Below are 25,534 nucleotides of genomic sequence, written 5' to 3'. Positions count from 1 at the left end.
GGCCAGATTTTAAGTATTACCTTGGGGAGATGCAGACTAGAATACTGCAATCACTGAGCAGCAAATTGTATCACCTGTGATGTATTTCAATTTTCTTGAAAACCTGGCCTGTTAGTGTGCCCTGAGGACTGGAGTTGAGAAACACTGGTCTAAACCACTGGCTGGCAAACCACTGGAACCTGTCCTGTTAAACCACTGTATGGTCTTGGTCACCATGCTGCAGCTCAGTTTCAGGGTCTTGGCAATCTTCTTATAGCCTAGGCCCTCTTTATGCAGAGCAACAATTCTTTTTTTCAGAACATCAGAGTTCTTTGCCATGAAGTGCCATGTTGAACTTTCAGTGACCAGTATGAGAGAGTGAGAGCGATAACACCAAATTTAACACACTTGTTCCCCATTCACACCTGAGACCTTGTAACACTAACGAGTCACATGACACCGGGGAGGGAAAATGGCTAAATGGCCCAATTTGGACATTGTCACGTAGGGGTGTACTCACTTTTGTTTCCAGCGGATTAGACATTAATGGCTGTGTGCTGAGTTATTTTGAGGGGACAGAAAATGTACACTGTTATACAAGCTGTACACTCACTACTTTACATTGTAGCCAAATGTAATTTCTTCAGTGTTGTCACATGAAAAGATAGAATAAAATATTTACAAAAATGTGAGGGGTGTACTCACTTTTGTAAGATACTGTACGTGCGGTGGTATTAAAGTGGTTATATGGCAAAGGCAGCAGCAGGGAGGTTAACATATGCCACAGTGCTTTACAGTGAGAATTATACCTTGTTGGACACCGCCACCCACCAAACGCGGGCCATTGAAGTGAATCGGGCTATACGTGGAAGCGTGCTATTTGGATGGTCACATGTGGTGGCAAGGAGGCGACGTTTCACCTTCTTTTATACATCTGAGGACTAATAGCATTTCAGAGGAGCAGCAGTCCTTGTTTCAAGTGTAGACGAGGCCTAGGACTGATGGAAAGCTGGACTTTAGCATTGCTCCAGCCAGAACATAATGCCTAGTAGACAATGGAGTGAGTGAAGCTTTAGTTTTATTGTGAAGGTTAGAATACATTAAAAGGAATGAGCAGGCTGCTTGTGAGGTACCCCCTTGTCCTCGTCATTTGTCCCCTGGCCTCTTTGTGCCATCTTTAATTTCTTTCATGCCAGTCCTGAGCTCCTTCATGAACGTGTCTTTCACCCTCTCCATCTTCCGCCCCACGTCCTTCAGGCTCTGAGGAGCTCCGGCCTCCTGGCTGAGTTGTCGGACGGTGTCGGAGCGGAGCAGGCGCTGGGCCGCGTCCTTGCCGGTCAGCTGGGCCTTGGTGATGGCGAAGGCGGTGATCTGGGCGGCTCTGCGGATAGGCCTGGATTCGGAGAGCTTCTCTATCAGCTGAGGGTTATTCAGGAGGGTGAAGAGAAGTCTACGGAGCACCATGTCTGCCCTCCTATGACCGGGCACAGTCCACCGACAACGGAGCCCTAAGGAGAGAGCCGAGCGGTCAGTAAAGACACCACACAGGCTGTACACTACACATACCACCAACCAATCTACTCACCCGCTGCTCACAACACTCTTCTTGACTCACAGATAAGTGTTTGCCCTCCTTAAAGATGGCGGCCTATGTGAACTCGGAAGTGAAACAATGTGCATTCTCCTCATTGGCTCGTCTTTGTCGCGATAAGAGGAAACGTTTAACCGCTCTTGCGCCGTGGCGGCCGGTGTGCTGGAGAAGTCGGGAATATGCTGAGCATTCTAAAGACTGATAGTTATGTGGAGCTGAGCCAGTACCGGGACCAGCATTTCAAGGTAGGCGGGGGGAGCGCTCCAGTAGACGGACTTGTGTGCGGTACTGTGTATAGGAAGGGAATCCTGAGAGCAGCCAATGTCCAGCGCACAGGAGGGAACCATCATCATTTGTGCTGTGTTCCCTTGTATTGGAGGAACGGGTGGGACACATCAGAGTGTTCCCTTTGGATGGGATGAATGAATGGATGGGACACATGGGAGTGTTCCCTTGTATGGGATGGATGAATGGATGGGACACATGGGAGTTTTCCCTTGGATGGGACACATGGGAGTTTTCCCTTGGATGGGACACATGGGAGTTTTCCCTTGGATGGGACACATGGGAGTTTTCCCTTGGATGGGACACATGGGAGTTTTCCCTTGGATGGGACACATGGGAGTTTTCCCTTGGATGGGACACATGGGAGTTTTCCCTTGGATGGGACACATGGGAGTTTTCCCTTGGCTGGGACACATGGGAGTTTTCCCTTGAATGGATGGGACACATCAGAGTGTTCCCTTTGGATGGGATGAATGGATGGGACACATCAGAGTGTTCCCTTTGGATGGGATGAATGGATGGGACACATCAGAGTGTTCCCTTGTATGGGATGAATGGATGGGACACATCAGAGTGTTCCCTTGGATGGGATGAATGGATGGGACACATCAGTGTTCCCTTGTATGGGATGAATGGATGGGACACATCACAGTGTTCCCTTGTATGGGATGAATGGATGGGACACATCAGAGTGTTCCCTTGTATGGGATGAATGGATGGGACACATCAGAGTGTTCCCTTGTATGGGATGAATGGATGGGATACATGGGACTGTTCCCTTGTATGGGATGGATGTATTAGACACATCAGAGTGTTCCCTTGTATGGGATGAATGGATGGGACATGTCAGAGGTGGTGTGTTCCATTCATCCTGTACAAGGGTATATGCCGTCGCAGGGGTAACCCATCGATTCATCCTATACAAGGGAACACGCCGCCTCCGACATGTCCCATCCATTCATCCTATACAAGGGAACACGCCGCCTCCGACGTGTCCCATCCATTCATCCTATACAAGGGAACACGCCGCCTCCGACGTGTCCCATCCATTCATCCTATACAAGGGAACACGCCGCCTCCGACGTGTCCCATCCATTCATCCTATACAAGGGAACCCGCCGCCTCCGACGTGTCCCATCCATTTATCCGATACAAGGAAACACGCCGCCTTTGACGTGTACCATCCATTCATTCTATTCAAGGAAACGCGCCGCCTCCGACGTGTCCCATCCATTCATCCTATAAAAGGGATCACTCCGTCTCTGACGTGTGCCATCCTTTCATCTGATACAAGGAAAGGGACAGGTCGGTGATGGCGTGTTACCTTTTAAAGGATGAATGGATGGGAGATGTCGGAGGTGCCGTGTTTCCTTGTATGCGATGAATGGATGGAACACGTCGGAGGTGGTGTCTTCCCTTGTATTATTTCTGCAGTAAATCACGGATGTGGTAATATCCTATTATGGGGTATTTCTCTGCAGCAGGGACTGGAGCACTGGTCAGGATAGAAGGAAAACTAGATGGGGCAAAATACTGTCAAAGTCTTGAGGAAAATCTGCTGCCCTCTACCAGAAATTTGTAAATGGGAAGACGGTTTGCCTTCCAACCTGACAATACCCCAAAACACACAGCAAAAGTGACCACACAGTGATTGAAAGAGGAAAAGATGAATGTCCTTGCATGGTCTAATCAGAGCCCAGACTTAAACCCAATTAAAAATCTGTGGCATGACTTGAAGACTGCAGTCCACGAAAAATCTGTGGAATGACTTGAAGACTGCAGTCCACGAACAGTCACCATCATATTTAACTGAACTTAAAGCAGAGTTCCACCCAAAAGTGTAGCTTCCATTCATTTGCTCCCACCCCCTCCCTCCAGTGGCACATTTGGCACCTTTCAGAGGGGAATGGGTACCTGTTTTTAACAGGTACCCTTCCCTACTTCTGGGAGGTGGCGCTGTCCCTCGTAAGTTTGGCCCCCTCGTCCTTCTCCCCCCCTGGCCGAGCCAATCCGAATACGCAGTGGGGACTTGCTTCACTGCCGGGTTCCCTTACCGGCAATGGCGGCGGCAGCAGCACCCGGTAGCCGTTGGAAACATTGGCTGCGGTGCCGACATCGCTGGACTCCAGGACAGGTAAGTGTCCTAATATTAAAAGTCAGCAGCTACAGTATGTGTAGCTGCTGACTCTTCATTTTTGGAGGGGGAGGCTGGAACACCGCTTTAGGCAGTTCTGCAATGGAGAGTGGGCAAATATTGCAAAGTCTAGATGTGCAAGTTAGCAGAGACATATCCCAACAGACTAAAGCTGTAATTAAAGCAAAAGGTGGTTTAAAAAAAATATGGACACAAGGGGGTCATCTTTTTTCCAATGTTTTTGTATTTCTTTCTTTTTTTTTTTTCTCTCTAACATGTTGGTGTTATAATAAAAAACATGTGTTAATTCTCTCAAATGTCAGTGGGTAAAAAAGGTTCAACACATAAGCAGCGCTAAGAAAACCCTGTTTAAAGAGTCCACATAAGTGAATGAGCCAAAGTCCTCAGGAGAATGAATCCACGGATGAAGATAAAAGGAAGATTTCCACCACACCACGTGACCCCCTCAGGTATTGCTCACTCACCAGAAATCTTTGTATAAAGAGCCTTTAGATATCCACCAATCACACCGGATGTAGACCACTCCACGATCGTTTAGGCACAGAATCTCCCCAATCTGAATACCATATACCAAGCGATACACAAACTCCAGTATATCAGCGGTGAATATATAAACAAGAAAGGGGCTCATAGGGCAGTATATCAACACTATTTTATTGTTAAAAAACCCGCCCTATCCCTCAATCAATGCACTCACAGCAAACAAAATAAAAGCTCTCAATAAACTAAAACCATGTGCTGATCGAGACCTCACCGCTCCTCTCCCGCTCCTCTGTTTGGCCCTTGCCCGATGTAAGCTGACGTCTGTGACCGATCCAGCCAAACAGAGGAGCGGTGAGGTCTCGATCAGCACATGGTTTTAGTTTATTGAGAGCTTTTATTTTGTTTGCTGTGAGTGCATTGATTGAGGGATAGGGCGGGTTTTTTAACAATAAAATAGTGTTGATATACTGCCCTATGAGCCCCTTTCTTGTTTATATATTCACCGCTGATATACTGGAGTTTGTGGATCGCTTGGTATATGGTATTCAGATTGGGGAGATTCTGTGCCTAAACGATCGTGGAGTGGTCTACATCCGGTGTGATTGGTGGATATCTAAAGGCTCTTTATACAAAGATTTCTGGTGAGTGAGCAATACCTGAGGGGGTCACGTGGTGTGGTGGAAGTCTTCCTTTTATCTTCATCTGTGGATTCATTCTCCTGAGGACTTTGGCTCATTCACTTATGTGGACTCTTTAAACAGGGTTTTCTTAGCGCTGCTTATGTGTTGAACCTTTTTTACCCACTGACATTTGAGAGAATTAACACATGTTTTTTATTATGTTTGTATTTTAAAGCAGCAGCTATATGTCAAGTTAGCTTATATTTGGCATATTTATTCTAATTTTCTCCTTAAGTGCAGGGTGATTGTGATAATATTTGTAGGTACTATTATTGTCTCAGTCTTTGTTTTAATATGTTGGTGTTATAGCTTTCTCTTGGATGTTCTAAGTTGCAACATCCAACTACAGTTGGATAAACCAAATACTGTCTGTCTTCATTTCAGGCTGCAAAGCAACAAAATACCCACTATATATATATATATATATATATATATATATATATATATATATATACACGTTTTTTTATTTTGTAATAAATATTGCTAATTATTCTTTCTTTACTATAGGGCAAAAGAGATGAGCAAGAGAAACTTTTGAAACTAAGCTGCACTTTGTATGTTGGAAACCTCTCATTTTATACAACAGAAGAGCAGATACATGAATTATTCAGCAAGAGTGGAGATGTCAAAAAGATCGTTATGGGTCTGGATAAAATTAAGAAAACTGCTTGTGGATTCTGCTTTGTAGAGTATCCTTTTTGTTGTGAAACAACTTTGCAAGCCTTGCTGAATTGGCAAACATAAGTGTCCAAACCCTTAGGGCCCTTTCACACGGGCTTTCCGATCAGGTCCACCTGTCAGTTTTTTTCAGGCAGACCTGATCGGATGCTCCACGCACCCCTATGGAGCAGTGGATGTCAGCGGTGTCCGCTGCTATCCGATCCAATCCTATCCGTGAAATCCAGATGGATGGAAACCCTATTTTCCATCCGTCCTGGAGGATTGGATCGGATGAAAACGGGCAGGCGGTCCGTTTTCATCCGATATCCCATAGAGGGGAGCGGGGATCTCACGGGTCCATTTCAGCACAGTGAGTGGAGATTGACCTGTCATCCGCCTGCTGAGATCAGCGGATCGATCCCCCCTGAGCAAAACTGAGTCCGCTGGGCAGAAAGGACCCTTATAAGGGTTTATGTATCTGTGTATACTGTTTGTTTTGGTGACAGGGTCATGCTAAAAGCAAAACTCAAACTAGCTGCAGCTGATCTAAAAAAAAAAAAAAAATCCAGAGACGTTATGGAGCAGACATTGATTTTAAAGTGTAGATTTTCAGAAATCCTCCCTTCTGCGTTTCTATTTTGAATGAATAGTACATACCAGAGCTATTTCTGTTGTAAATGTACTCCCATTACAGATGCCAGGTAGGCTTAAATTCACAATAGTGCATCCCCTTTCTCCAGCAGCCACCTCAGGTCATTCAAGCCATGCAAGGTCTCCTCTGCTAGGTTCCTGCCACTGGGATTTGCAGCATGGCAAAATGCCTATGCGGATAATCTAAAGCTTGGCCTATGCTAGTAGAATTTTGAATAAAAATTAATATTAAATGTTTCTATACATTCAAATGCCGTTTAAAAATAGTATACGATTTTGTTTGTTATATAGTTAATCAGGCCCATCTGATTCGACCAACAGAGGGGGGTGGGAGCCAAGTCAATGATCAAATTTATCCAGCGGGTAAAATAATTCCTTGCTGATCCCCCAAAAGGCAATCCAATATTACCTGGGTCAGTATTACCTATAAAAGTATCCAGTTTTATTCTGTGCATTTAGGAAATAATGCAGACCCTTTTTAAACAACTGAGCTGGCCAGAACAAGCTCTTAAGGGAGTCTATTCCACTTTTTCTAATCAAAATCAAATGTAATTGTGCGCTACTCTAGTACAAACCAAACCGTATTTAAATTGAATACAAGCTGCTGCAACCCCTAAATGTGTTCCCACATATAAGATAAATATATAAACTGATTAGATGTGGTAGTGCTGCTAAAAAAATCACACCTTATTATGTGAAATCCACAGTGTGAAACATACATAAAACACCATACATAGACTTTAACAAAATAGAGTAAGTTACTAAAGTGCAGTGTAGTGCAGAAACGCTGTCTCTGTTAAGCTAAGGTGCAATCTAATAGAATAAATTGAAAGTGAAAATCCGAATAGATTAATAAATAAATGTGATCACACTGCTACCAAAAAATTAATATATAAAGAAAAAGCGTAGAATCCATATATGATGTACCATACATAAAGATGTAGTGCCAAATGGATAAGTATTTAATAAAAGTGCAATGTGCTACGAAGACCCCGTCTCTGATTAGATACAGTGCAAACAAGGCATATAGGTCCAAGGTGAAAAGAATAAATAAATAGATCACTCTGAAAGTGCAAATAGTGGAAAAAAGAAATAAAAATCCAAAAAAGTCTTTATGAGAACAGCAGCCAGTGGGTCGTTCCGCGTGTGTCCACTCCCTAAGTGATTTGCTGCAATCACCAGATGAAGTGTCTGCTCCCATCCATAATTCACCCACTAAGGGGTCTCAAGCAGTGAAAAGGCTGATAGAATCATGCTGTCCATTCAATAATTAACTCCACTATTCTCAATGTTACTCCAAAATGGTTTAGCACATATGAAAAAAAGGAGACAATCTACAATGGTGCAGGATCAACACATTCAGGAGGAATAAAACCACATCCCAACTTCAAATATTAATTAAACTCACATTTATTGAATAAAAAACAGTTTATGCAATCAGAAGTCCAAATGAGGTCACATCAAACCTGCCCACCGCTTGGTACCTCTACGCATTACGCCATATCCATCATGGCTTCAACTGGAGGAAGAAAAAAAATGTGTTTGCACTTTTATTAGATACTTATCTATTTGGCACTACATCTTTATGTATGGTACTTAATATATGGATTCTACACTGTTTTTTTTATGTATACATTTTTTGGTAGCCGTGTTATCACATTTATTTATTCATCTATTCGGATTTTCACTTTCCATTTATTTTATTAGATTGCACCTTAACTTATCGGAGACAGCGTTTCTGCACTACACTGCAATTTAGTAAGTTACTCTGTTTGGTAGAGTAAGAGCCGGTTCACAATAGCGCGACACGACTCCTTACTACTTTGGGAGGCGACTTGTCAGTCCCGTGCACCACGTCTTCGGAGCGACTTGCAGGGACTTCACATAATGGAAGTCTATGCAAGTCGCTCCGAGGTCGCCCCGAAGTAGTACAGGACCCTTTTTCTAAGTCTGAGCAACTTGTGTCGCTCCTATTAGAACGGGTCCTGTAGCGGTCAGTGGACAGCGAGGGAGCGCGACTTGTTAGGCTGACAAGTCGCGCTAATGTGAATGGGCTCTTAGTCTATGTATGGTGTTTTATTTATTTTTCCCACTGCGGATTTTACATAATCTGTGCTTTTTTTTTTTTTTTTTTTTTTTAGCAGCACTACCACATCCAATCAGTTTATATATTCCACTCTTTCACAGCTCTTACTGTGAAGAAGCCTTTCTGTATTTGGAGAATAAATCGCTTTTCTCTTTCGTTCATTGACAGATACAACTTGTTCGTTGACGGATCTTCTTAATCATTGGGTTATACTGCTCCCTACAGGAGTAGGACACTAGGTAGAAAAAGTCTGGCCATCCCTATCGGCAGTCCCGGGGGTATTCTCTCCCTCTCTCTCGCGATGGGGGCGGCAGGGTGTGCTGCCGGCGACTGGGTGGTCGGCTGTTCTGTTGTCCTGTTTTCTGAGGCCTAGGGATCCCTTTTGGTTTACTGGAAGCCTCGTGGAGCCGCCATTTTGCTGTAGCCAATGCATTGTGGCCATGTTTTGTGTAGTTCTTCGGCCATTTTACTGTGGTTTGTCATTGAAAATAGTGGCCTTCATGCCAGTGAAGCCCTGTGGGTGGCAGTGGGAGCCCCCCCTCATCCCCTGGTGCTGACTCCTGGATCTTTTCACCTCCTGATCGCCACACGTGGAGTGTAGATTATCCTGGTGGCTGCAGGTGCCTGTTTCTGCTGGGTGGGGAGTCTGGTGGGGTCCTCTCCCGCTCTACTGAGGATCCATTAGGTGCTCTTACTGGCGACCGAGTGGCGCTGCTGGAGCAGTGGGGATATCCCCTAGCAGTGTTTTTACACCTTTTCTTGTGGGGTCCCCTTATTGTGACTCATGGAGTTTTTGGAGCACATTTCCCCACCTGATCCCCTCTGAGGCTGCGGGCCCTCCAGGTCCCAACCATCCATCGATGCACTGACGGCGGGCCTGGAGTCCTTTGTGTCCTGGGTGGAGGTGGTTTTTGGGCAACGGGCTAGCAAAAAGCGCCCCCTGCCTTTCTCCTGCCTCTTCTTTCTCCTCAGATCCTGAATCTGATTTGGCTGCCACGGACATGGGACACTCTGCTGGGTCTGTGACCACGCGCCCTGAGTTCTCAGATAGTGAGGATGATTTCTCCACTTCTGCAACCGTGCACGAAAAGGCGCTGGTGGATGCACTGATTGTATATGTGCGTGAGACCTTTAAAAATATAAGACGCAGCTGAAGCTGCAACAGAGGCATCGGTTCCCTTTGCAACTCGCAAGCAATCCAGAGCGGCAGAGGCGTTTTCCTTTCTCCACGTATTTTGACCGAATTGTTGCTAAAGAGTGGGAGCGGCCGAAACCTCCCCCTTGTCCCTAAGCGATTTGCTATGCAGTACCCCTATGAGGAGTCCCTTCTTAAAAAGTGGACTGTTCCACTGGTGGTGGACCCTCCGGTCTCCAGATTGAACAAAGCAACCATGATTCCGGTGGAAGAGTCCCTAGCCTTTAAGGATCCGGCTGACAGGAAGGCAGAGGCTGTGGCCTGCAATATGTACACCCTGGCTGGTTCAGCACTGAGGCAGGTTTTTACCATTGCTCAGGTGTCACAAACTCTGACCGAGTGGGCTAAACTTTTACGCCGTGACATGGAGGGGGAGCAGCTCCCCCCTGCCTTTGCTGAGCTGACCGACCAGTTGGTCCAGGGGCTGCAGTTTATCTGTGATGCCTCTTTGGGTGCGGCTCCCCTAGTCACTATGCTCTCTGTTTCAGCAGTGGTCCTTTGGCGTATTTTATCCCCTATCGTCTTTTAGGACTGCTACCTTTTGAGAGACCCTGACTCCTCCCTTCTTAGGAAACACCGCCCCATCCAAACATTTAAGCCCCCTGTTAGCCGGCGCCCTTCAGTTCTGGTGTTTCTTTGAGTGGGGAGACACCGCCAGGAACCAGGAGCTGAATGGCCACGGGGCTGAGGCTGTGGTTTCTGGAGGGAGAGCTAAGGCTCTCATTGGCAGCTGATATCTGGGTAAGGTACCCGGTTACCTTCGGCCGTCTAAAGACATTACCCCAGCTCTTCTCAGTGGAGATCCGAGGCTGTGGGGGCCCGCTCTCCACGCTTGGAGAGAGCGTGGCTGAGGCACAGCCGGTCCTCCCGCACTTGCAGCCAGCTTGGAGCTGATGGGCGACGTTCCTTCCGGTAGAGGTGGGCACTTATGCCGACAGCTGCGGAATGGAGCCTCTGGCAGACACCACTGATGCGTTGATGGCCTTGTGGGATCAGTATTGTCTGATTTTACGCCTTTCCTCCTCTCAAGCTTCTGCCAAGACTTCTATGCAGGATCGAGGCAGACGGGATTCCAGTCATCTTGGTGGCCCTGGACTGGCCTCGCCGGGCTTGGTACGCCAATCTGGTGCGGCTGGTTGCCGACGTTCCTTGGAAGCTACCTCTCAGGGAGGATCTGCTGACCCAAGGACCAATCTTCCATCCTGCTTTACAGTCGCTGGCTTTGACGGTTTGGCTGTCGAACGCCAGGTGCTGATGGATAGAGGTTTGTCTGAGTTGGTGATCCCAACGCTGTTAAAAGCTAGGAAATCTACTTCTAGGAAGCTCTACCATTGTACGTAGAAGACGTAAATTGCTTGGTGTGAGTTTTTTGGGGTTCATTCTCGTTCTTTTTTCAGTGGTTCGGATCTTGACCTTCCTGGTTGAGCAGAAACTGGTCTTGAGTACTATCAAGGGCCAGGTGCCGGCCTTGGTGGTTTTGTTTCAACGGCCCTTGGTCACTCTTCCTGAGTGTACTTTTTTCTTAAGGGAGTTCGGCACTTGGCTCCTCCAGTGCGGTCTCGGTTACCGACTTGGGACCTCAATTTGGTGCTCTTAGCTCTCCAGAAGCCTCCCTTTGAGAATCTTTGGGAGATTCCCCTGCTTACACTGTCCCAGAAGGTGGCCTTTTTGGTGTCTATCACCTTTGTGCGCAGGGTGTCGGAATTGGCGGCGTTATCCTGTCGTTCACTCTACTTGGTGGTTCACAGAGATAAGGTGGTTCTTCGCCCCTGTCAGTTCTTCCTTTCAAAGGTTGTCTCTGATTTTCATTTGAACAAAGACCTTGTGTTGCCTTCCCTGTGTCCCAAGCCAAAACATCCAAAGGAAATTGCTTTGCATGCCTTCGATGTGGTCTGGGCAATTAGGGTGTACCTGGCAGCTATGGAGTCTTTTAGGAAATCGGACTCCCTATTTGTGCTCATGGATGGGCCTCGGAAAGGGTTGCCGCTTCTTCTGCGACCATTTTCAGATGGATCAGCCTATTCTATCAAGGGTCAGGTTCCACCTTTCCCTGTCAAGGACATTCTACTCGGGCGCTCAGTGCCTCCTGGGCCTTCCGTCATCAGGCATCAGTGACGCATGTTTGCAAGGCGGCCACTTGGTAGTCGGTGCACACTTTCACAAAGTTCTATAAAGTGGATGTGTTGGCATCTGCGGATGCTTCCTCTGGTCACAATGTTTTGCAGGCTGCTTTTTAGAGGACCTGCTCCTCTTTGAGGGTGTATTCTTTTCAGGTGGGCTCCAGTTTTTTTAGTTGAGCTCCTGTTTACCTGGTTTGCTATGGTTTAGCCTTGGGAATTTCTTTTTCACTGTTTCCACCCCTCATGTTTAACACTTCTTTGGGTCGCCCCAATGGTAAGAAGATCAGGAACTGTGTCCGTCAGTGAACAAAAAAGAAAATGGGATTTTTGACTTTACCGTAAAATCCATTTCTCTGATGTTCATTGACGGACACCGTACCCACGCCTCTGTGGAGTTGTAATTCTTCTGACCCTGCTTGTAACAAAACTGAGTACCTAATATCAGAGAGAGGGAGTATACCCCCTGGGACTGCCTAAAGACATAGCCAGACTTTTTTGCTGCATAGTGTCCTACTCCTGTAGGGGGCAGTATAACCCAATGGTTAGGAAGATCAGGAGCTGTGCCCGTCGAACATCAGAGAAATGGATTTTACAGTAAGTTAAAAAAAAAAACATTTTCTCTTGCGTCCCCTGACAGTCGCCGCCGACCCATATAAGCCTTCACTAATGGGTAATGGCGCTCTCTGCAGGAGTAAGCTAGACAGATAGGAATGTTAATACAAATCTTTTCTATACTTAAGACACACCTCTAGGGGGCCATCCCCAGCCATTATCCCTGATCCAGTCACAACTGGTCCTCAGTTTTATGCTGCCTAGCTTAGGAGTAGGCTAGCTTTTCTAGCTGGGACCTAGTGTCTCAAGTTTTTTTTCCTTTTTTTTTTTTTTTTTTTTCCTGACAATATGGATTTGTTTCTTCTGAAAATAGGTTTTTATTTCTCTCGCTATCGCTAGTTAGCCAGGGACTTTTTCCTGGAGGACCACAAGTGACTGCAGAGCTGGGCCTCACACTGGGTAATATAGATCCTTATGGAGTCCCAGCCTGTCAACGAGTGTCGCAGGTTACTGGTGCGCCCAGGCCTCGCAACGACAGTGCCCCTCGGAATGGGGACGAGCCTGCGGAGCTGCGTCTTTGCTGAGGGTGTCTCAACCCGGGAGGCCTGCGTGTTGCCAGCATCCCTCCTTGGCTGACGGCACCCCCACTTAGGGTGGGAGGTCTCCCGTATCAGAGCGGTGCCTGCTTCCCTGGACTGGTGAGTATGGATACCCCCTTGTCCCTGGGGACTTTTGGCGGGTTTGTGGGCCCACTCTTAGGGGATGGCAGGGCTTGTGGTCTCTGTGGGATCCCCCGTCTGGCTGGCTTTGTGTTATTTCCCTCTCAGTCAAGTACAAGGGCTGCTTTCTGGTTCTGATATGTCTGGACGTCGGGTCAGGTTTCCCTGCCCTGTGAATTTTTGCAAACTTGTAATGCGATGTCACCGGTAATGCACATTACAGTGTTTGATGTTCCTTGTTGGTGAGTCATCCTTTTGGGAACACTCGGGCTGAGTTGATTAAGGGGCTTACGGGGGTCAGAGTACTCGGTTGCCCCCGGTCACAAGGGTAGGCCTTCCCGCGCTAGGATAGCGCAGCGTGGGTCCATTTCGTGCCTTAGGGGCGCAGGACAAGGGCTTTAAGCCCTCCGGTGGTCACAAGAAGCCATGGTCGGGCGAGACAAAGGCCAGTCAGGCTTGGCGGCCCGGTCCACCTCTTCCTGCAGGGACGCCCTCACCCGTCTTAGGGGTGGGGGGGACGTCTTTGTTGCTTTCAGGTTCCCTGGTTGTCCAGTATTCAGGACGGGGGGGGGGGGTTCACGAGTTGCTTCTTTTTTAGGGTAAAAGATCAGTTTTTGATCTCGCCCCATCGACAGGTTCTTCCTGGCGGCTCTCCAGCTGCCTCCTGCTCGTCTCAGGGGTCTAATGGGGGCGGTGCATGTTCTGCTTGCCCAAGGATTCTTTGTGCCTGTGTCTTCATGGGACAAGTTTCGCGTTTTTTCTTTTTTTTTTTTTTTTTCTTCCATCCTGTTCTCTGTGCCCAGAACAGGGGGCACAGTGCGTCCACTTCGGGGCTTGCAGTCTCTGAACCGTTTTTTGCGGGTGCTGGAGTTCTGAATGGAATCCCTCAAAGCTGGTCGTGGCTCAGAGATGTCTCCGAATCGCGGTGGCAGGGTTGCTGGCCAGTTTTCTGGTGCTACCCTTCGGTTTCGCTTCGGCTCCCAGGTTTTTCACCAAGATTTTGGCTCCAGTGCAGGCCATACTGCGTTTTAAATGAGATTGCGTACTCTATCTGGCCGACCTCCTGTTCAGGTCGAGCTTGTATGCATCTTTGTCGAGTTTTCTGACCGTGCCGGTTTCAGACACTCCGGGAGTTCAGGTGGAACGTCCATTTTCATTGGTCGGCACTGACTCCTTCAGGTCGTCTTCATTACCTGGGGATGGTCCAGGATTCGGCACAGGCGCAAGTTTTTTTCTTCTGGTGGGTTAACCCCGTCTCCTGAGGGACTAGATCAGTTCCCTCAGGGACGAGGGTCCCTCCTCCTTGCGGACCCATGTGGTCTCTGGGTCTGATGGTTTCAGCTTTCGCAGCGGTCCAGATGGCCAGGTGAGGCAGGACGCATCAGTCAAGTAGTTTCTCTGTTCCACCGGCTGCCGTTGGATCCTTTGTGGTGGCTCCGGTCGCTGACCCTGACACAGGGCCAGTCCTTTTGGCCTCTGTTGTGGAGGGTGTTCACCACAGATGCCAGCCTGTCGGGCTGGGGAGAAGTCCTGGGCACGCCTTGTGCACGGGGGTTGTGGTCGGTGGTGGGGGCCTCTTTGCTATTACACGTCTTGGAGCTCCGCGCGATCAGGCTTTGTCTGTTTCCGTTGGTTATCTCAACTTCAGGAGTGTCCGGTTCCAGTACAGACGGACGACTCCATGGCTATGGCTTATATCAAGCACCAAGGGGGCACCAAGAGTGCCTGGGTGGCCGAGGAAGTGGCCGTTCTCCTGTCTTGGGCCGAATTGCGCATTCCTGCGATTTCAGCTGTTCCCATTCCGGGTGTGGAAAATTGGCAGGCGGACTGTCTGAGTCGCCTGACCTTGAACCAGGGAGTCTGGTCCCTGCATCCGGTGGTGTTTCGCCTCCTGTGTGCCCAGTGGGGGACTCCGGACATGGATCTGTTCATGTCCCATCTCGACAATGGGGTTGAGAAGTTTGTGGCCGGACCTCGTGATCCTCTGGCGGATGCCACGGATGCGTTAGGGGTGCCTTTTGACACCGGTATCGGCTGTTGTATGCCTTCCCTCCGGTTCGACTGTTGTCCTGGTTGCTCAGCAGGTTGGCGTTGGAACGGATGTCGGTCTTTCTGGTAGCCCCAGACTGGCCACGTTGGTCCTGGTACGTGGCCATCGTTCACTTGGTCGTCGGGCCTCCCTGGCGGCTTCCGCTGCGGGACGATTTTCTGTCTCAAGGGCCGATTTTCCTTCCTGCTTTGCAGTCTCTGGCTTTCACGGCGTGACTGTTGGAGGCCAGGTCTTGAGAGGTAGGGGTCTTCCACAGGCGGTCATCCCTAAATTATCAAACCTGGAAAGTGTATATGCCTGGTGCGGATCGCATGCGTTCCATCCTCGCTCCTTCTCGGTGGTAAAAGTTTTTGGCCTTCCTGAAGAAAGGAGTGGATCGCCGTTTGGCGCTGAACGCTATGAAGGGTCAGTTGTCAGCTTTGGCCATCTTTTTCCACGTCCCTTGGCATCGTATTTTTTGCTTCGCACTTTCCTCATAAGGGTGCAGCGTCTGGCTCCTCTGAGGAAGGCTCCCTTGCCTCCCCGGGGGCCTGAATTTGGTGTTGTCTGTGTTACAACTGCCTCCCTTTGAGAACATCAGATTTTTTCCTCTGCCTGTGTTGTCCTAGACAGTTGCTTTTCTGGTGGCTATCACGTCTGCTCGCAGAGTGTCTGCATTGGTGGCTTTGTCTTGCTGTTCTCCTTATCGGGTGTTTCATAGGGATGAAGTGGATCTGCGACCCACTCAGTCTTTTATTCCCAAGGTGGTTTCTTCATTCCACCTCCACGAGGATATCGTGCTGCCTTCGCTTGTGAGAAGCCCGAGCATCTCCAGGAGATGGCTTTGCATTCCTTGGATGTGGTCCGGGCGGTCAGGGTTTTCCTGGCTGTAGCGGCATCTGTTCGGCAGTCTGATTCCCTGTTTGTTCTTTCTGAGGGACCTCGGAAGGGCTCAGCTGCGTCCGTGGCTACCTTTTTCTCCCTGGATCAGGCTGACGTTTTTTGTTTCAGGCCTTTTCCATCGAGGGTCAGGATCCTCCTTTCCCTGTAAGGGCCTTTTCTACTGGAGCTGTCAGTGTCTCTTGGGTTTTTCGCCATCAGGCTGCTCTGGCTCAGGTATGCAAAGCGGCGACCTGGTCGTCTGTGCACTCTTTCACACAATTCTACAGAACTGATGTTTTGGCATCCTCGGATGCTTCCCTTGGCTGCAAAGTTTTGAGGTGCGGTGGTTGTTTGCAGAGACATATTTTTTTTCTGTCTCTTCCTTGGGGTGTTTTTTCGTTACCTTTTCAGTTGGTTGCGTTTTCCCGCCCCTCACACCTGCACTGCTTTGGGACGTCCCAATAGTGAAGGCTTATATGGATCGGCGGCGACTGTCAGAGGACGTAAGAGAACATAGAATTTTTGTAAGAACAAAGTCCTCTGATAGTCGCCGCCTCCGCCCCTCTGTTTTTTTGGATCTGGGGGCTATTGCCTTCCGGTACTGCTTGCTACAAACTGAGGACCAGTTGTGACTGGATCAGGGATAATGGCTGGGGATGGCCCCCTAGAGGTGTGTCTAAGTATAGAAAAGTTTTGTATTAACATTTCTATCTGCCTACCTTACTCCTGCAGAGGATGCCATTACCCAATAGTGAAGGCTTATATGGATCGGTGGTGACTGTCAGAGGACTCTGAGAAAATAATTTTACGGTTCTTACAAAAATTCTATTTTTCTCCAGACGTAAAGAGTGCACCCTTGTCCTCCCAGTGATGATCTTTTTAAAGTGAAGTTTTTTTCTTTTTTTTTCACTATATGAAACACTATGTATTTATACATGTTGATCATATCCTCCTTAATTCTCTTCTCAATAGAGAATAAATTCAGCTACTCTAATCTTTCCTCAAAGCGGAGCTCCTCAATGCCTCTTAATAGTTTGCCCTCCACTGCAGTTTCCCCAGTTCCCCAAAATTCAAAAATGAACTGAATATTCCAGATAAGGTCTAACTAAGAAGGGATGTGTTGGAGCTGCATGGAGCTGGAGAGAGTCCAGAGAAGGGCAAATAAACGAATTGGGGGATTGGAGGACCTCAATTACGAAGAGCGTTTACAAGCGCTTGATTTATTCTCTCTGGAAAGGAGACGCATGAGAGGGGACATGATAGCGATTTACAACTACCTCAAGGGTGATCTCAGCTTAGAAAAAAAACTATTCAGTCACAACAAATGCATGAGGACACGAGGCCATACAATGTGATTAGAGGAGAAGCAATTTAACCTCAGGCTACGTAGGGGGTTTTTCACAGTAAGGGCTACAAGATTGTGGCATTCTCTACCACAAATGGTAGTTTCTGCGGGGAGTATAGCTTCTTTTAAGACTCTTGGATATCTTTCCCCTTGTTTGTAGACACGACAACTTTTTTGCACAAACCAGTCAATATACACTTATTGGGATTTTTTTTTTTTTACCAAAAATATGTGGCAGAATACAAATTGGCCTAAAATAATGAAAAATTAGGATTTTCAAAATTTTTTTTTTGTTTGTTTATAGCGCAAAAAATAAAAATCACACAGGTCATCAAATACCACCTAAAGAAAGCTCAATTTGAGGGGAAAAAAATTACATAAATTTTATTTGGGTACAGCATTGCACGACTGCGCAATTTTCAGTTAAATTAATGTAGTGCCATATTGCAAAAAATGGCTTGGTCATTTACGGGGGTAAAATCCTTCCGGTTCAGAAGTGGATAAATATATTAAAAAGTTTGTGTCCCAATACTGAACCTTGTAGTACACCACTAATGCCCTTAGACCATTAGAGTACAAGTCATTGATTACTCGCTGAATGCAGTCTACATGCTCACATGTTTGCTTTTAACATTCAATTATTGGAATGAATGGACTTTAGTGAACAAAAACCGCATTTTGAAATCTGTACGTTGTACAGAGAATTTTTCCATCCTGCTCCTTCGAATTTCCTCGCCCCCTGCAGTCAAAAAAACGAATGCCAATTTGACTCCAGTAATAGCTGGAAAAACAAATGAACATTCTGACAAAAAATGTTGAACAAAATTCTTTGTAAGCCCAACCTAAAGCGGAGCTCTACCCAAAAGGTGAAGTTCTGCTTTAGGCTTCCTACTCGATTTTGACCGCCTAGGCGATTGGAAGCAGGTGTTCTCTCTCCCCCACACCTCCTCCTTGTCACAGTCTTCTGGGACACGTCCCAGAAAAGACTGCAGGACCAATGCGCAGCACGACTCGTGCATGTGTAGTGCGCACCTGGCTGTGAAGCCGCAAGCTCTCACAGCCAGGTGCCCACAGTTAACCACTTCTGGACCAGATGGTTTTACCCCCTTAATGACCAGGCCATTTTTTGCGATACAGCACTGCGTTATTTTAACTAACGATTGCATAGTTGTGCGACGCTGTACCTAAATAAATAAAATTGTCGTCTTTTTTTTTTTTTTTTTTTTTTCCCCCCTACAATGCTTTGTTTTGGTGGTATTTGCTCACCTCTGCGACTATTTATTTTATTTATTTATTTTTTTGAGCTATAAACAAAAAAAGCGACAATTCTGGGGAAAAAAAACAATTTTTTTTACTTTCTGCTATATAACATTCCCAATAATAAAAAAAAAATCAATAAAAATCTAACTTTTTCATCATTTTAGGCAAATATGTATTCTGCTACATATTTTTGGTAGAAATAATCCTAGTAACTGTATATTGATTGGTTTGCACAAACGTTATCACATCTAGAACTAGGGAAAATAAATATTTGTCATTTTTATTTATAATCTTTTTTTTTTTTTTTTTTTTTTTTTTTTTTTTTTTTTTTTGTGGGACTGCGACATTGCGGCGGACAGATCGGACACAACGTTTTTGACACTTTTGGGGGGGACCAGTGACATTACTACAGTAATCAGTGCTAAAAATATGTACTGTTACTGTACTAATGACACTGGCAGGGAAGGGGTTAACACCAGGGGCGATCAAAGGGTAAAAAGTGTCCCTAGGGGGTGCTTTCTAACTGTGTGGGATGTGTTAGCTGGATGAACACAGACCTGTGTATCTAAATAGGAGGAATACAGGATCCCTGTGTCCATTACTGACAGAACAGTGGTCTGCTGTGTTTACAACGACAGATCCGCCGTTCTGTCTCCACAGGGAGAGATCGCAGGTGCCAGGCGGACATCACGGCCATTGGATCCGCTGATTGGCTCCCCCTGTGGCCAATCGGCGTGCGCGCGCTCCCACTAGCTGTCCCGCGACGTTTTGCAGGACAGAGCCGACCTGCCGCAGTAAAAGTACGGCGGCTGGTCAGCAAGTTGTTAGGATGCTGCTAGACAGATGACAGGAGGTGAGAACAGTTGGGGTAAGCCCATTGCTGGGTAGTGGGACAGGTGAGAGGCTGTTTTATTAACCATTTTAACACTACTCACTGTGCTGCTACTGCGGCACAGTGGCTTGTTATCGTCTGGCGTCGTAGACCTACGTCACCAGACATTTCCCCTCTGTCGGCGGCGCGCGCCTCCGGAGCCTCGCTCCCGCTGTATTCAGTCACAGCAGGAGTCGGGCCAGGGGAGGAGCGGTGGTGATCACCGCTGCTCTTCCCCGATCGTCAGGGATCGAGTGTGGAAATCCGCCCGCTTGTGTAAACAAAGCGGGCGGATCTCTTAAGTGACAGGCAGGGTCAGATTGCAGGGTTCAGCATAGCTGAACCTGCGATCTGTCCCTGTGTCACATAGTCCCCTCCCCCCACACACGTCAGTAAGCACCAGGCATACATTAACCCCTTGATATATATTTATAGCACTGATTACTGTAGTAATGTCACTGGTAGCCCCAAAAGTGTAAAAAATGTCAGTCAAGGGTCCGCCGCAATGTCGCAGTCCCGCAAAAAAAATCGCAAATCGCCGCCATTACTAGTTAAAAAAAAAAAACAATAAAAATGACATAAATTTCTCGTAGTTAGTAGCTGCGATAAATTTTGCGCAAACCAATCAAAATACGCTTATTGCCTATCGCGATTTTTTTTTTTTTTTTTACCAAACCTATGTAGCAGAAAACAAATTGGCCTAAAATGTTAAATTTTGATTTTTACATTTTTTTTGGGGGGGAATTTCATATAAAAAAATGTGAAAAATATTATTGTTTTTTCAAAATTGTCGCTATTTTTTTGTTTATAGCGCAAAAAGTAAAAATCGCACAGGTGATCAAATACCACCAAAAGAAAGCTCTGTTTGTGGGGGGAAGAAAGGGACATAAATATAATTTGGGTACAGCGTCACACGACCGCGCAATTGTCCGTTAAAGTAAAGCAGTGCTGAATCGCAAAATATGGCCTAGTCAGGAATGGGGTAAAATCTTCCGGTCTTAAAGCGGTTAAAAATACGCTCATTGAGAATTTTTTTGTCAGACATGTAGCTAAATACATTTTGGCCTAAATATATGACAAAAATTGAATATATTGGATATTTTTTAACTGTCAAATTAGAAAAATATTATTGTTTTTTCAAAATTGTCACATTTTTTTTAATAATATCGCAAAAAATAAAAATCGCAGAGATGATCAAATACCACCAAAAGAAAGCTCTGTTTGTGGGGAAAAAAAGGGACGTAAATTTCGTTTGGGTACGACGTTGCATGACCGCGCAATTGTCAGTTAAATTTACACAGTGCCGAATCGCAAAAAGTGGCCTGGACGTAAGACAGCAAAATCCTCCGGTGGTAAAGTGGCTAAAAGTCGTCGGCTACACAGTTTTTGTAACTGCTGACGTTTAATTTTTACACAGAAGACTGGACCTCCTCTTTTAAGGAGTGAGTACTTTTTCTATAGAGTGCCACCAACAGCTGCATCTCTATTGGGAGGACCTTCACCATTTTCAACAGGAGAAGCAATTGTATGTATTTATTGGGTATAAATTGCATAGGGGGATCTTCCTGCAAGTAAACTTGCACTTTAACCATAGTGATAATATTTACTGGATGTTGAAAGTTTCTTTAAATGAGTTTACTAGTTGACTAGAGCGGCTATTTATAATACAAAAAGGTTTTCCTTAACTCTGCCTCAAGATACTATACAAGAGCTGACTCTGAGCATGCCATGAGATTCATCAATGGCACTCGCTTAGATGATCGGATTATCAGAACAGACTGGGATGCTGGCTTCAAAGAAGGAAGGCAATATGGACGTGGCAAATCGGGTGGCCAGGTAAGGGGGAAAAAAGTGTCACAAACCAAAGCACCTATGTGATTGTGGTCTGCTAGAAATGGCCATTTTCCAAGTACAAACCCATATTTTTACCCTCGAGGGGACCAAATGCATATTGCAAATTCATACTTTACTGCTGTCTACTGTTTAGGTTTGCTGCATGTCGCTTTCTGCATCCAGAGCAGGGGCACAGCCCCAGGTGTGACCCTGACTCTGAAGTTTTAGTGAGTACAGCAAGTTGGGCTACAGGGAGCTATCTCTGACTATTGCAAGATCGGGCACTGTTTAAAATTTTTTGCCACCACTGGTTTTCCTTGGCCTGGGTTCCCGTTTTTAGGTCTATCCCTTAGTTCTAAGCAGTGTGGTCCGATAGGGGGACCAACACACTCATTCACAAAAACGAAAAGCAATACTGTGTATCAGGGCTGCTTTTTATGCACACATAGCCGGGTCGATGGATAACGCAGCATTGAAAACATCTGGGCTGCTGATCCGTACAGAACCAAGTGCTATGCATACATTTGGTCCCTTGGGGAGTTCTTTAAAGGTTTAAAAAAAGTTGTGGCCAAGCTTTGGACATTTCAAATATTTACTTACTCTTCACAAACCGTAAATGAGCTTATAGAAGCCCTTTGTGACCACTGTAGCACTGTGAATCCATCTTCAAATATAACAGCAGAAGTAATAAAAAGACAGGAGTGACCAGCGCTATGGAATTGTGTGAATAACGTGTGTAAATAATAAGGTGTAAGCTGCCAGCAACCAAACCCCTAGGGGTTAAAGTAAGTGAAAGTGCAAAGAAGTTGCCCCAGCGCTACCTATAGGTGACAGTGTCAGCTAAAAACAATATATAATTCAAAGTGATATAGTTAAGAATCAGTGCATGTATAATAAATGAAATAGTGCACAAATCAAATAAGTATTGTTCCACTAGGGAAAAAATTCCAGCTATATATGGTGATTAGCGTGAAAAAGTGCTTTTGTGCAAATAAATAAATAAATCAACAAATAGTGGAAAGAAAGGAGGTGATAATTTATTTCAAAAAAATTATATATATATATATATATATATATATATATATATATATATATATATAGTGCAAAGTATATAAAACCATCAGTATCACTGAGGATAGATCTGATAAAACAGTGCTGAAAAAATTAAATGGGGAAATCCTTACACGGTGCAAATAAATCAGAAGTGATAAGAAATTCCCAATGTGTTTGAAGAAAAAAGTTGCATCCACCTGTGTGGCCACTAGGTGTCGCAACTGATATACGACCTGTTTTCCGTGGTTACAATGGAACGAATTAAGCAGAGTTCCAGGGGCTCCTTCACTCAGGCGAGCAGGTACACGCCAGTAGATTTCATGCAATAAAGGAGAAGGGAGACCCCATTGATGCAGTATACAAATCATACATAATTGCGAGCATAGAGAAACTCACGGTGCAGGCTGTCTATGATCAGTTCGGTCTCGCCGGGAAGCTTCCGCGTTCTACGGTCGGATGTTCACAAACTGGAAGTGACGTATGACGCAATGGACTCCGCCCTACGCGTTTTGTCAGAGGACGTCTGCTGGAGCGGCGTCACCATAGCGTACTCCCGGCTGTTAAATAGCCCGCCCACATAATGACAACCAATGCTTGTTTCAGCTTCTGGGCTTAGCGCTAGATCCTGGTTTCAGACAGCTGGTGACTATATCTAGAGCTAAGCCCAGAAGCTGAAACAAGCATTTTCGGGGCTTCTGATCGGGCTACACAGCATTCCATATGAGCACCTGTAGAAGATTTCTTCTGTTACAGACAAAGCTGCTTACATTTTATTTATTTTTTTTTTTTTTGGTGGGGTTGGGGGGCCCTGTCAGGTTGGCTGTACAGGGGCCCAATGATTTCTAACAGCAGCCCTGTCTTTGTGTATCAGCGAGGTTGGAGCAGTGGCATCTAGCCTTAGATCGGGGGTGGGGAACCTGCATGAAGCCCCGAAGCCATTTGATCCGGCCCTGCCATTGGGCTGCCTCCGGAGGGGAAGGGGAGCGCCTCCTGATTACACACAGAGCGGGTTCCTCTGCTTACCCGGCACGGCCGCTGTCATACAAAGTTACGCCTCCTACCCATGATAGACAGCACAGTGGTGACGTCTATCATAGGAGTCTGTCCAGGAGGCGTGACTTCATATGAGAGTGCCCACACCGGGTAAGTAGAAGAACCCTGCTCTCTGTGTAATCAGGAGGCGCTCTAATCCCCATGCGCTCTGCATTGATGGGGGGTGCTAATCGCTCTGCATTGATGGGGGGGCGCTAATCGCTCTGCATTGATGGGGGGGCGCTAATCGCTCTGCATTGATGGGGGGGCGCTAATCGCTCTGCATTGATGGGGGGGCGCTAATCGCTCTGCATTGATGGGGGGGCGCTAATCGCTCTGCATTGATGGGGGGGGGGGGGCGCTAATCGCTCTGCATTGATGGGGGCAAACCTGAAAAACCAGTTGCCAGTAGCAACATCATCATCAATACCAGCTAACATCACATACCTCACCAAAGAGAAGCAGTTGCAGCCATCACATTAGGGATGAGTTAATTAAATGTTTGACCAAATATAACAGGCACATTTTTAAGTTGATAATTTTGTACGGCCCCCAAATGATTTTAAAAATACCCATATGGCCCTCGGCAGAAAAAAGGTTCCCCATGCCTGTCTTAGATAGATAAAGCATGTCTGCTGCACCAGGTGAAGCACTGTGCATGGGTCAGGATAGAATGTGGCCCTTAATGGATGGCAATATGATGGGTTTGTGAATATACCCTGGTGCTGGCATCCAGACACGAGAGGTAGGGAGCGCAAGCTGGTGGGGAATGGAGCAGTAGGCGTACCTGGATTTTCCCAGGAGTATTCCAACAGATTTCATCCTGTCAACAATGCAACACCATTTTTGGAGTGGTGGTGGAGTCTTTCTTTTGTTAATAGCTTTGCTTCCTATTCTACCCATACTGTGTGAGGGAAGCACAGTGTAGGGTACCCTTAGGAGGAGGTGATATATTTTGGGTGTTTTTACCTGCCCCTTACAAGCGTGGGGTGGGTGTGCTTAGTGTTCTTGTCCACCATTTGTGTAGCAGTTTTGAGGCAGAGGCTGCAGCCCGAACACCTTTGAAGCTTCAGCGGTAAGCAAAAGCTACAACCTAGTAACTCGTTCCTACATTTATGTTACACTTGTGCATGGCTACTGAGGTCTGCTTACTCCATTTTTTAACATTGATTACACTCTCCCTTTTTACAGCTAGGGAAAGTGACAGCCTGTGGGTGGGGAAGCTGCTCAGGTTTATTTTAGGGCTTTCTCTGCTTGGTTTTGGGCAGTAGCCCACCCCTAGACTGAACTAGAAACACAATGTGAATCTTACAACCCTTAATTATCATAAGAATATACTTTATCTGTATTTTACATTTACTTGCCTTTTAGCCCTGATAAAAAAAGAGCTTGTTTGACCCCCCGAAATGCATTTGCTGGTGTTTTTTGTCATTAAAAATATATTTAGGTTGTAGAAGGTGCGTCACAAGAAGCTTACTACAAAGTACATTTTGAGATGGCTAGGAAACCTTTCATGGAGCCTGACACTGCTGATCTTCTCTTCTGAATGCGCTAGATGCCTGCCTGTCTATTTTATACAGCACTTTGAGTCACTGATCATTAGTGCAGAAGTGAGGGATTCTGATAGCCCTGAAGCATGTACTTTAAAAAAAAAAAAAAAGTCAGCAATACACTGACAAGCTTCTTTTTTTAATGGTTATGAAATACTTGTCTTGTATGGGGTATGATACGCAACATCAAAGCAATTAATGGAGTGTTTTATTCTTTATTTTTTTGCAGGTCAGAGATGAGTATCGTAAAGATTATGATGCAGGAAGGGGAGGCTATGGTAAAGTTGTACAGACATTTTGAAGAAACCCACAGCAAGCTCAGGATGTGCAGTTCATTTGTGAAAGCAATGTTTTTTTAATTTTTTTTTCCTTTTTTTGACACAAGTGAATAAGTGTGTGTTTTTGCTCATTTTGGCTTTATTATTTAAGTCTTACATGAAAATTAAGGGTCATATACACTTATTCACATTTTAGAATAAACCTTTAAAAATGGCTTAAAAGCTGTAAAGTTCTGGTTCTTATT

General features: G+C 46.1%; 2 protein-coding genes across 2 annotated transcripts; one reads left to right on the top strand and one right to left on the bottom strand.

The window, feature by feature from the left end:
- Positions 1-1,038: 1,038 nt before the first annotated feature.
- Positions 1,039-1,650, bottom strand: NCBP2AS2 (NCBP2 antisense 2 (head to head)). Its single transcript, XM_082251956.1, has 2 exons — positions 1,565-1,650; positions 1,039-1,487 (listed from the first exon to the last, which is right to left on the bottom strand). Exon 2 carries the CDS (start codon positions 1,441-1,443, stop codon positions 1,126-1,128), a length of 318 nt encoding a protein of 105 aa, XP_082108082.1. The 5' UTR covers positions 1,444-1,487; positions 1,565-1,650; the 3' UTR covers positions 1,039-1,125.
- Positions 1,651-1,660: 10 nt separating this feature from the next.
- NCBP2 (nuclear cap binding protein subunit 2) lies at positions 1,661-25,325 on the top strand. Its single transcript, XM_082251955.1, has 4 exons — positions 1,661-1,815; positions 5,681-5,862; positions 21,241-21,379; positions 25,241-25,325. The coding sequence occupies exons 1-4, from the start codon at positions 1,750-1,752 to the stop codon at positions 25,310-25,312; spliced, it is 459 nt and encodes a 152-aa protein (XP_082108081.1). The 5' UTR covers positions 1,661-1,749; the 3' UTR covers positions 25,313-25,325.
- Positions 25,326-25,534: the final 209 nt, after the last annotated feature.

The sequence above is a fragment of the Pelophylax lessonae genome, assembly GCF_965119305.1.
Source record: "Pelophylax lessonae genome assembly, chromosome: 3".
In the NCBI taxonomy this organism is placed as follows: domain Eukaryota; kingdom Metazoa; phylum Chordata; class Amphibia; order Anura; family Ranidae; genus Pelophylax; species Pelophylax lessonae.
The sequence above is the reverse complement of the archived record's forward strand: the minus strand, read 5'-3'. Positions and strand labels throughout refer to the sequence as shown.